This window comes from Canis lupus, chromosome 11 (assembly GCF_011100685.1).
Source record: "Canis lupus familiaris isolate Mischka breed German Shepherd chromosome 11, alternate assembly UU_Cfam_GSD_1.0, whole genome shotgun sequence".
NCBI classification, from domain to species: Eukaryota; Metazoa; Chordata; class Mammalia; order Carnivora; family Canidae; genus Canis; species Canis lupus.
In genome coordinates this window covers 8,717,689-8,730,868 of record NC_049232.1, presented here as the reverse complement: position 1 = coordinate 8,730,868, position 13,180 = coordinate 8,717,689, and the positions used below count along the sequence as shown (strand labels likewise).

The window sequence follows — 13,180 nt, the reverse complement described above, 5'->3', positions numbered from 1 at the left end:
TCTATGTTGCAAGCATGTCAAATTCCACATGTACAAACAAAACCTATGTTCCACTATCTGTAACTCTGATATATCAATCTTCTTGTGATCACAGATATTCACAAAATAATCTACAATCCAACTGTCACACAATCACCTAAATGCATTTCATATCTTTGCACTGCTTTCGTTAAGTCATTCAACCTTAATTAAGCACCTACTACATTAAAGGTCTTGACTTAAATTCTTATTTCTCATTCAGACTCCTATGAATGCATACTGTGCAAAGGTAATTATAATAATTGTAAATATTTATCCTCCTCTTCCAACCTGCTGCTACCAGAAAAATCATACAAAACCATAAATCTTGGCTTGTCACGATCCACTTTTTAAAACTGTAACATTTTTCTGGATAATTAAAAAGAATTAAGTTCAAATACCTTAATATAGCTTTAAAAGCCTTCCATAATATGTTGTGGTCTATCTCCTTATCACCAGATTCACTCCAGCCCCAATGAAGTCTTAAGCACTAAGAGAATGTAATGTGTCTTGTATTTTCTTTCTCTGTGCCTCTGTGTATTGTGGTAGATTAGTACAACTGGCTTTGGGATTTTTTTTAATGCAGAAATAGGTATACGATACACAGACACACGTTATCTCAGAATTCACTTCTTTTTCTCTCCTCCCATCTAGCCCCACTCTTAATGTTAAATCTACAAAAGAGCTGGTCAAAAAGCTCCTCTTCAATGAAATTTTGATTGTCCAGAGAGAATTAAAGTCTCTTTCCCGGGATCCCTGGGTGGCGCAGCGGTTTGGCGCCTGCCTTTGGCCCAGGGCGCGATCCTGGAGACCCGGGATCGAATCCCACATCGGGCTCCCGGTGCATGGAGCCTGCTTCTCCCTCTGCCTGTGTCTCTGCCTCTCTCTCTCTCTCTGTGACTATCATGAATAAATAAATAAAATCTTAAAAAAAAAAAAAAAGTCTCTTTCCCAAAACAACAGGTATTACAGTGAGCATTTGTCTTCATTTCAGTACAAGTTCTAAAAGAACATAATGTTATCCTTACTTTTTATTCCCCACAATATCAAGCAAAGCAGAATTGAAACATAGGAAAGTAATAAAAGAAACAGCCTAGGCAAGTGATACTTCATTTCACTTAATCCAGTTCTTACCTGCAGGATCCCAAGTTATGTTGTGTGCTATTGATTCCAGAAAAAATTGGCCACTTTTCTGCCACTGACTATATAATTCCTAAAATTAAAAAAAAAAAAAATCAAACACCTCATTTAGCCAATTATTATTGGCAGCTTTTCTCTATCAGATATATACGTTCATGTTTATTATTCTTAGTAATATATAACGTTTTTTTGAGGTACAACTGACTGACCATGCAGTCATTTTTAATGGGGAACAAAATGTTCAATTGAGTTGAGAATAATAAGAAATATGTGATGGAAGAGATTAGTGAGAGAATGAATACCCATTCTTGGAAGTCCAAAAGTTTGTCTTCAGCATAAACAACCAGTAAGTATATGCTAGTTTGGACAACATTCTCCTTAACCTCAGACTTTTACAATTACACTGACTACCTTTTGTTATTATAGTTACAAAGGCTTAATTTTAAATGTGTCTGTCTGTGCTGAGGCTTCCTTCTCTTTTAATGTTTCATCCTCACATGAGATCATAAAGTACGTGTGAAAACTCAGAATACAAGATGTAGTAATACTTATAGAAGTTTTTTTTTCATTCCTTGAAGCAACATTTTTCAAACTTTTTTAGTAAACCAGTAAGAAATGTATGTTGTAATAGGACCCAAAACACATGTACACATAAATGAAATCTAGGTTTACCCTTACTACATGTGATGTACTCTAACATTTTCTATTTTACTTTGTTTTCTTTTAAAGTCAGGCTGTGGCCTATTAGGTTGAGCTCATTAACCTCTAAAAGACTGAGACCCATAAACAATCTTTTAATGTAGTGGTTCTCATACTTTAGTACAATAACCTGAGATGTTTACTAAAAGTTCAGATTTCTGAGACCCATGACCAAAGGTTCAGGCTCAAAAAATCCAGAATGAGGAATCTGTACTTTAAATCAACACGCCACTGGGCACCTGGGTGGCTCAGTTGGTTAAGTGTCTGCCTTTGGCTCAGGTCACAATCCCGGGGTCCTAGGACCTACATCAGGCTCTCTGCTCAGTGAGGAGCCTGCTTCTCCGTCTCCCTCTGCCTGCAGTTCCCCCTGCTTGTGCTGTCTCTCTCTTGGCCAAATAAATAAATAAATAACATCTTAAAAAAAAAATAAATAAAATAAAATAAATAAATCAACACCCCCCCAGGTGATTCTGATAAAGGTGGTCTGCAGAATAGGTTTTTACCAAACACTGCCTTGCAGGAATGGCTCTTAATCATAATACATATCAGAACCCTCTCTAGAACTAGACATAGAAGTGTCTAGGCATAATCTCACACCTATAGATTTAGAAATCCCCAGGGCAGACTCTGGACACATGACATGGTCCAACTAGTGATCCTGAAGTGCTCCACTCATGAAGAACCACCACCTTTAAAGAATATTCTACAATGCACATAGGAAAGGAAATAATATCTTTTTTATGAAGATCTACAGAGTCTCTAAGACTATACCCAGTAATTATAGATTCTGTGTACCTTCCAAGTCCATTTTTCCATTTGATCCAGTTTTCCCTTTATTCATCAGACTTGCTTTTTAACCCTTTCAGCAAAGTCAGTGCAGCCTAGCAATAAACCAGAGTCTTCTTACTGACTTTTAAGCATTAAATTAAATAACTTTAATTAGTACATGAGAAAATGGACAAAAACTAAAATTCTTGATTCTATCCTTCATAATAAAGGCATTTTAACATAACATACTGACTTTTTTAAAAAGTCAGTTACTTCATTCAATAAATATTTATGGAGTACTATTTGAAACATATCATTCTGAACAAAGCAATCACTTATTTTTACTACTATCAGTTACTAATTCATAGTTATCAGGGCCTCCAATATTGGATTCATTAGATAATATACAACACAAATATAAATCAGGGAAGGACTGTAGACTCCTTCCATGAAATTTCAAAATGAGTGTCAGTTAACCTAGAGAAAATGTTTTTCATTAACACAAGGTATGGAACAAGAATGCTCACACTTAGGAATCAATACAGCTGGTTGTACTTAGTTCTGTGGCTTAGCAGCTATTCTAATGGTCAACCAACTAATTTTCTTTGGGCCTCTGTTCTCTTATTCATAAAAAAGAAATAACAGCTATCATACTAAATCAGAGGGAATTTGTAAGATACTAATGAGCTAAGTGAAAATGAAATGAAAAATATTAAAAGTTATATATATAAAAGTATGTGTATTATTAAAACATGTTAATTCTTTATATTTAATATACTTCTGCATGGTTTTTGACATCATGTCTTCATTCCAATATTCCCATGAAGAATCAATAGCGAGGATCCCTGGGTGGCTCAGCGGTTCAGCGCCTGCCTTTGGCCCAGGGCGCGATCCTGGAGTCTCGGGATCGAGTCCCACATCGGGCTCCCAGCATGGAGCCTGCTTCTCCCTCCTCCTGTGTCTCTGACTCTCTCTCTCTCTCTGTCTATCATAAATAAATAAATAAATCTTAAAAAAAAAAAAAGAATCAATAGCTATTAACCTATTTCAGAACTGAGCAAAGAGCCTCGTAAGACACTGACTTGCTTAGGATCAAATGGCTAGAAAGCAGCAGAGAAAGCAAGTAAACAGTCCTTGGCTCCTAAGATAATGCTCTTAAGACCATATATATGCTGATCCTCTTTCCTATGGTTTAAAGCACCAGTTTAATCTTCATTAGAAATGGGTAAAATAACCTGGTCTATTTTATTTAGAACATTAAAGCACCCAAGAAATCTAATATTTATAAACTGTTCTAAATAGCTTTTAGAACTATTTCTGAATATAGTTTTTCATAAAGAAAAGCAAGTATTGATCTATTAACAGTTATATTAAGGAGGGAAAAAAGTCCTGGAGGTATGTTAAGACTCTGCAATTAAAACCTGTAACTTTTGGGGATCCCTGGGTGGCGCAGCGGTTTGGCGCCTGCCTTTGGCCCAGGGCGCGATCCTGGAGACCCGGGATCGATTCCCACATCGGGCTCCCGGTGCATGGAGCCTGCTTCTCCCTCTGCCTGTGTCTCTGCCTCTCTCTCTCTCTGTGACTATCATAAATAAATAAAAAAATTAAAAAAAAAAAAAAAAAAAAAAAAAAAAACCTGTAACTTTGGGCAGCCCGGGTGGCTCAGTGGTTTAGCACTGCCTTCAGCCCAGGGCCTGATCCTGGAGACCTGGGATCGAGTCCCACGTCAGGCTCCCTGCATGGAGCCTGCTTCTCCCTCTGCCTGTGTCTCTGCCTCTTTCTCTCCTTCTCTCTGTCTGTCTCTCATGAATAAATAAATAAAATCTTTAAAAAAAAAAAAAAAAAAACCTGTAACTTTAAGAACAAAATACATAGGAAAAAGCAGAAGTATATAAAAGTAGTTTATAGTTAAAAGTAGTTAATAAAAACCAAAAACAAAGTGGCACCCTTCACTATATAATGGTATGTGCCATTAGCAATAAGTTAACTGCAGAATTTAAAGTTGTTGACTCTTCAAATACCCATTATAAAGCAAAATGTCAGAAGAAAAAAAAACATTTCCACATAATTCAACACAATTTAGTTTACTTCTTTTTTAATCCAAGATTTAAAACATATTTTAAATATGGAAGTAACAATGTGTATCTTTTAATTATAGCATAATTTATACGATTTATCTGATGATCACTCTGTACTCTTTAAAATACTGTCTTTTAATACTCAATTTCAATTTCTAAAAGAAAAATGATAAATTACTGACCAAATTTTTCTTTTGCTTCGGTAGGTTAACTGGTTCAAAAACAGAGATAACATTTCCATAGGATGCTGCAATCTTTTAAAAAGAAAAAAGAAAGAAAACTTATGGATATGTTAACTTACTTATGAATCAAAAGAGCAAAAGAAATTAGTAGTATATCTTAAAATAAGCTGCCTCCCACAATTTCATTTATCAATTTTTGAGAATAACAGTTCTAAGAGACTACCATACCGGAGTCAGAATTCTAATACTGTCACTTACTAAGTAACCAGCAAGTTAATCTCTGTGCACCTAAGTGTCTCTATCTGTATTTATAATATGCATAAAACTATCTTCCTAATGGAATTAGTTTGAGAATTAAAATATCTGTAAAACATCTAATATATAATTAGCTATAAGGTGTATGGTAAATATTAATTCCATTCCTAATAGAAAAAAATGTATTGATATATTCCTTGTCAAGTGGAAATTAGGACTTAAAAATCAGTTTCTAGGCTATGTCTTCAAAGTTCACAATCCTGTCAGTGGATATTTAGCTTTGTAAAAATAAAATTTAGATCTTTTCCTTTGTGAACTCTCTAAGAAATGTATTCTTTTCAATACTCCATTTTATCTGAGAGTCCTTAAAATTTACTCTTTCAATCAATGGCTCTGTATATAAGGTGGTTACTATTGTAGCTTAAGTGAGCCACAGATGAAGAACACTGAAATATCAGAAATGAGATTGATAGAACAAAAATGAATGAAGGGTAAAAAAATAAGAGCATAAACTTTACAGAAGAAAGGGGTAAGCAACAAGGAGGTAATATAGAATAGAAAAAACTTTCAATGGCTATTTTTAGTGTTCTGAGAAGTTCATAGGATATAGAAATCATCATAGACACTTAGTCGGTCTAGGAGGGAGTATTTAGTTTGGGCTTTTAAGAGTGGGTAGTACTTCAAAGAGCAGTGAATATTCAATTGTAGAAATAGGTTATAACACAAGTATGAACACAAGTATAAAGATCAGAAGAGGCAATGTACACCTGAAGGAGACTACCAGCCCAGATTGAACAGTGTGTTCCTTCTAACACAATGATGGACATGTGTCCAAAAAGGCAGGCCTAGCCAGGTTGTACAAGGGCCTTGTGCCAAGCTGAACAATTTGAACTTCCCAAGGTAATGGGAAGCAAAATATGTTTTTAAGCAAATGAATAAGATAAATGCACACGAATTTTCTCATGAAAATTAATCTGGTACAGAGAAAAAAAAAAACACAATAATGCTAAAGCTAAAGTACTGGATGTATACAGTATCAAGTAGCACTTTCTTCTTAAAGCAAACAGAAATCTCCAGGTATCATACCCTGTAAATTTTCTTCCTGATACCGTTAGGAATTGTTTAATTGTATTAATATTTGCAACACAAAGGAAATCTGCCCTTTGTGAAAATGACTAGGTGGAGCCTGGGTATATCACTGGATTAAGCATCTGCCCTGGGGTTCTGGGACCAAGTCCCTTTCTGGCTCCCTGCTCAGCAGGGAGTCTGCGTCTCCTTTTCCTTCTACTACCCCACTGATTGTGCTCTGTCTCTCAAATAAATAAATGAAATCTTTAAATTAAAAAAAAAAATTACTATAAAACCAAATGACCTGTTTATTTTAACCTGGACTATGATGTAATCTAAGTTATCAAGAAAACATAACTCATATTGGAAGTTAATTAAAATAGGATTTCCAATATAACCAGGCCTAGGTAAGTCTGGATGTTATAAGCAAATTTAAATACAATTAATAAAGATAATAGAACAAGAGCTGAAGAGAAAGGGGAAAGTCTCAAGGATTTTTAATATTCCACAATAAAGATCATTTTTGTAATATAGTGAGAATGAAAGGTATGAGCAAAAGAAAGATGAGAGATCCTTGTAACTGTAAAAGAAAGGGACATAGAAGTAAAAGAAACAGGTCAAGATTGTAAGAGCTGAAACTCATTTTACCAAAAGTATCTCTAAACTAGGTACTAAGAGGCAACTTTTCAGACAGGCAGATTCATTAAAAATGATTAGATTTAAAAAAAAGAGATTGGGTCCATTTTATTCCTCACACAAAATGTTCTGATGGAACCATATAGTCTAATAATATATTTATATATCTAACAAAAAAATCAATAAATTGGCAAAGTTCAGCCCAATCTACCTACAAGGATAACTAGGCCTGGCCACCTATACCTATGTGATGCTATGTTAAGCTATATACTATGCTGTGTCCTAGCTATGACTACCAATTCCGCTACTGTATAGAACTGCATTTCACCTGATGCAGAATCATAACCTGTTTCTCTGGTTGTTGTTGCTGTTCTACTTTCAAGGTTACTTTTTACTTTTCATGTGAAAATGGAAGTGCAAACAAAATTTTTCATTTCTCTTACAGATTTGGAATAAATTAATAAAAAACTGTGGACTTTAGAAGAGTTGACCTTCACTTTAGTACCAAGTTATCCAGAAGCTAGAAGGAGATACCTCTAGAGAGAAAGAATGACTCTAACAAATGATTTCTCTTCATTTGTTTATTTGTAAATAGACTGAAGATTTACTGTCATTCCTTTCCCTTAATCCAATCAGTTTTTAAATAAGTAAGTTTTAGACTTATTCTATGGATAATATTTCTTTATCAACCCACAGAAAAGATTATGCCATATTTTGAAATTATGTAAGAAAAGAATTTCTTATAATCTCTAAGACACATCTGGAGTCTGGAATTTTTTTCTCAATGGTGCATCTTGGAGAGCCAAAAATTTTGTACCTATATGGTCCTTGAAACAAAGCAAGCTTCAACTTCAACAGGAAATACATAGAGATTATCCTGACAAAAAAGTATATTCAAAACAAATCTCACATAACAAGATTACAAACCTTGCCTTGTTGCATTGAGCAGTCTACACATCCTACTTGAATATTTCCATGTTTAGCTCCTGGGATTATTTGTAATCTTTCAAAATCACTTCCCAGTATAACAATGTCACATCCAGATGCATAAGCCTAAAAATAAAAAAAGACAAAGAAAAAGATAAAATAAAAAGGAGAAACTTGTCAAGAAAGTATCTATCATGTAGAATAATGGCATTAAATATTATGTTTTAACAGAGTAACTTTAAATACCCCTTTTTAAAAAAAAATCTCTATTATTTGAGAATATTTCCTTTACCTCTGATATTCAAAACCCATCAGCAAATTTCAGTCCTACCTGCAAAATGTTCACTTCTACCTCCACTGAATGGTCCTGTTCTACCTCCCTACCATGGTTCAATGCCCTTATTGTCCTAACTCTCCAAACTCATCTCAAGCTACTCTTTCCTTCCCTCCATTGGCTCTGTTCCTATATTGCCCTTGCTTGTTCCTGAGGCATATCAATTTTTTCTCCACCGATGTGTTTTTTATCTACCTCTCTTCTGCCCGGTCTTTGTCTAGCTAGCTTTTTTCCAACATTCAGGTCTCAGTTCCCAAGCGTGTGCGCGTGCACGCACACACACGCACACACACGCACGCTCTCTTTCTCTCCCGCTCTCCCTTTACTTCCTATCACATTACTAGCTATTCTTCACAGCAGGTATCACAATTTCATTTTTTTTTTTTTTTGAGATTTTATAGACATAGAGAGAGAGAGGCAGAGATACAGGCAGAGGGAGAAGCAGGCTCCATGCCAGGAGTCCGACGTGGGACTCGATCCCAGGACTCCAGGATCGCGCCCTGGGCCTAAGGCAGGCGCCAAACCGCTGAGCCACCCAGGGATCCCGGTATCACAATTTCAAAGTATCTTGCCTATTATCCATTTTCATTATTGCAAGTTAAGTTACAAAACAAAACTATAGAGTTCAACTGCATCTTGTTCTCTATTCTCCAATTCCAAATGAAGGGGCTTCTTTATAAATACCTATGGCATAAATGAAGTACTTAACTTCAAAAAAAAGCTACCATAACCAAACAGGCATAGTTCAAAGCCTTTTAGCAAGCATTTATAGCTCTTTTTGAATTTTACAATTAGCAGGACTCTTCCAACCAGACTTCTTCTTGTATCCTTTTCTCTAGCTTCTTAGACCACAGGAATTTCTTTGTGGCTGTCTTCTTGGAATTTACTTATATAAGCCAGCATGAAGTATAACACTGACAATAAAACATCTATCACAATCTTTTTCCCATCCAAATATAAGTTCTTAAAGTAATTATTTTCTTTCTCATCACTTTTGCACCTCCACACATACCTTACTTAATGTAGAAAATAATAATTTATACTTTACGACTTTAATTTTTACCAAAGCCAAAATTTTCTGTACATGCCAGCAAAAAATATTTGGAAAGGTATTTGAGAGAACATACAAACACATCTGCTTACATTACAGACAAGAAAATGAGGCCTAAACAGGCTGACATAATTTCTTAGTGGCAGAGTGGGCTTCAGAATCTTGATCTCTTGATTCTTGATCTAGTTCTGTTCCTAGGACACCAGAAGAACTTCCCTAGTTAAGTATGCTTGCCTAGAATTTTCCTAAAAGGAATTAGGGACAATCAAGTCTGCTTGTACTGGCGTCATATAGTGGAAAAACTGGCTCAGTAAAAAAAAAAAACAAAAAAAAAAAGTCTCATGATGGTCTGCTCACCTATATAAATATACACAGTAGGATCATAAGGCTTGTCACAAGACTATTAGCAAGAATTCCAAAAACTAATTAAAGAAAAATTTTCATTTATAATGCTCTAAATATCTTAATATTTTAGAAACTGATTCCCCCCCCCATTATTTTTTTTTAATTTTTATTTATTTATGATAGTCACACAGAGAGAGAGAGAGGCAGAGACATAGGCAGAGGGAGAAGCAGGCTCCATGCACCGGGAGCCCGATGTGGGATTCAATCCTGGGTCTCCAGGATCGCGCCCTGGCCAAAGGCAGGCGCTAAACCTCTGCGCCACCCAGGGATCCCCCCCACAATATTTAATTTTGGTAAGATAACTGCTAGTCACTGTATCCCAAATCATTGTATCAAATTATAAATATTTACAACTTAGATTTCCTACTCATTAAGCAAAAATTTTAGTTTCCATTAACTGAAACACACACACACATATATAAAAAACATGTCTTCATAACTTTGCCTTCCTTTTGCCGTACCTAAAATTGTCTACCTACTTTCAGATATTGTATAGCAACTATTTTTGTCAACTACAACTCTGAATTTTCCTGAATCAAGTTTACATTAATCCTGAAGTTCCTCACAAAATTACTGTTTAATACAAGTACTAAACATCTACAGAGTTGAGACATGCATAGTTATCCCAGAAATAAACACTTAGCCCTACAGAGAGGAAGATGCCAACTTCACAATTAACTCTTGATCATTCAAAGATTAACCAAGCTCTGAATTGCCCTTGTTCTTTTGCTGGAGCTGTATTACATTAGTACAGCCTGTCATTTGACTTTCTCTTAGTGACAGTACTAAAACGTACAAAGCTTTCTCTCTCTAGTTTTGGTAAACTTCAAATCAATTGAAAATGACTGATCTTATCTGGAATATCTCTTTCAGTTCTCACTTTCTTCTCTTAAAGCTGTAACTAATGGATGTCAATAAGCTACTATCTGAGGGGAAAAAGGAATATAACCAACTGTAGTCTACACTTCACAAATTGACTATTATGCTTGGAGTTATAATAAAAATCTTCTGGTATTCTTGATTACAGAATTTAAATTTTTACAGTTTATTTGACTGTATAAATGCAGGATGCATTTTATTACAGACAAACTATATTTGCATTATGTTCCACTTCTCACTCATTTTCAAGAATTTGTAAACGTATCTCTTTAAAAAATCTTGTATAGGAGATTAGTGGAATAAACTATAGCTCATAACTGCTATAGAGTATCATACAGTTATAAAAATAATAAGGACAAAGTAGAAAAGGATGTATAAGGGACAAATTTTGGATAAGGGACAAGGAAATAAGAAAACATATATGGGGAAACAAGGGCAAAAATGAACTACTGGGACTTTATCAAGACAAAAAGCTTTTGTACAGCAAAGGAAATAGTCGACAAAACCAAAAGACAACTGACAGAATGGGAGAAGATATTTGCAGATGACGAATCAGATAAAGGGCTAGAATCCAAAACCTATAAAGAACTTAACAAACTCAACACCCAAAGGATAAACAATCCAATCAAGAAATGGGCAGAAGACATGGACACACATTTCTCCAGAGAAGACATACAAATGGCCAATAGACACATGAAAAAAAGGTTCCACATCACTCACCATCAGAGAAATACAAATCAAAACCACAAAGAGATACCACCTCACACCAGTTAGAATGGCTAAAATGAACAAGACAGGAAACAGCAGATGCTGGCGAGGATACAGAAAAGGAGGAACCCTCTTACATTGTTGGTGGGAATGCAAGCGATGCAGCCACTCTGGAAAACAGTATGGAGGTTCCTCAAATAGTAGAAAATACAGCTATCCTATGACCCAGCAATTGCACTACTGGGTATTTACCTTAAAGATACAAATGTAGTAATCTGAAGGGGCACCTGGACTCCAATGTTTATAGTAGCAGTGTCCACAACGCCAAACTATGAAAAGAGCCCATCAACAGATGAATGAATAAAGAAGATGTGGTATAGATAGATAGATAGATAGGGTATGTATACACACATATGTGTGTGTGTATATATATTTATATGTGCATGTATGTATATAATGGAATACTACTACTCAGCCATCAAAAATGAAAACTTGCCATTTACAATGACATGATGGAAATAGAAAATATTACACTAAGCAAAACAAGTCAATCAGAGAAACACAATTATCATAAGATCTCACTCACATGTGGAATTTAAGAAACATAACAGGATCATAGGGGGAGGGAGGAAAAAATAAAACAAGACGAATGCAGAGAGGGAGACAAACCATAAAACACTCTTAGTCGTAGAGAAAAAACAGAGGGTTGCTGGAGCAGACAATGGTGGTGGTACGGGGTAACTGAGTGATGGGCCTGAATGAGGGCACAGAATGGAATGAGCACTGGGTGTTATAAAAGACAGATGAATCACTGACCTCTGCCTCTGAAACCAATAATACATTACATTAACTGAATTTAAATTAAAAAAAAAAGGAAAGGCATAAAACTCAGTGCATTTTATCAAGCACTGCCAGTGGATATTGATGTTCATAGTTCTCAAACTACAATTTAGGAAATATATATCTTTGCAAATACAAAAAAAAAAAATACCCTACTATACCTGAAAGAAGATGCTTTAAAAAAAAAACAAAAAACAGGCAAGAATCATCATCAGTGGATATTCAATCTAGAGGGAAGTTATGATGAGGATCAGGATATTGGCATGGTCTTTTTATTTTTTTTTTTTTAAGATTTTTTGTCTTATTTATTTATTTATGAGAGACACAAAGAGAGAGAGAGAGGCAGAGACACAGGCAGAGGGAGAAGCAGGCTCCATGCAGGGTGCCTGATGTGGGACTTGATCCCGGGTCTCCAGGATCACGCCCTGGGCTGAAGGCGGCACTAAACCACTGAGCCACCCGGGCTGCCCTGCATGGTCTTAAAAGCCTCTCTCACACACTGCGTATTAGTTGCAAGAAGAAGAAAAAAAAATCTGTTACACAGTGCAGAAAATGGGCAACACCTTGAATGGCCATCAAAATTAACATCACTAATGACAGATATCACGTAACTCCAAATGGGATACGTAGAAAAGGACACAACATCATCTAAGCAGAATTTTGGCCAGGAATGCATAAGCTCAATCTAATCAGGAGGAAACATCAGATAAATGAGAAATGAAAAAAGTTTTGTTTTTTAAAAGTGGGAGGGAAGTAGTATAGTCTTCAAATACACTTGAAATGAATAAAGAAAAAGGGATATGATGCTAAAGAGGCATGATAACTAAATGTTCTCCCATAGACTGAACCTTAAACTAGAAGGACGCTATAGAGAACACTGTCATTTCAACTGATAGAACTCGAACATGGGTAAAAAGTCTATCAATGGGGATCCCTGGGTGGCGCAGCGGTTTGGCGCCTGCCTTTGGCCCAGGGCGCGATCCTGGAGACCCGGGATCGAATCCCATATCGGGCTCCCGGTGCATGGAGCCTGCTTCTCCCTCTGCCTGTGTCTCTGCCTCTCTCTCTCTCTGTGACTATCATAAGTAAATAAATAAAAATTTAAAAAAAAAAAAAAAAAAAAGTCTATCAATGTAAATTAACAAAGTAGGTAAGTGTACTATGATCATGTAACAATGTTCCTCTTATCATG

General features: G+C 35.7%; 1 protein-coding gene across 8 annotated transcripts in view; it reads right to left on the bottom strand.

Annotated features, from left to right (window-relative positions):
* The window catches only part of DMXL1 (Dmx like 1), a 128,732-nt gene that overhangs the window by 105,073 nt on the left and 10,479 nt on the right, over positions 1–13,180 (bottom strand). For 7 of the 8 annotated variants that reach the window (XM_038551873.1, XM_038551868.1, XM_038551869.1 and 4 more), the window contains exons 2-4: positions 7,772–7,897; positions 4,886–4,957; positions 1,153–1,231 (exon numbers count right to left, since the gene is read on the bottom strand). In XM_038551873.1, the coding sequence (XP_038407801.1) occupies positions 1,153–1,231; positions 4,886–4,957; positions 7,772–7,786 (166 nt within the window). In that variant the 5' untranslated portion in view covers positions 7,787–7,897. Of the gene's footprint in view, positions 1–1,152; positions 1,232–2,652; positions 2,739–4,885; positions 4,958–7,771; positions 7,898–13,180 lie in introns of those variants that run through there. The other variant, XM_038551875.1, reaches the window with a different exon arrangement.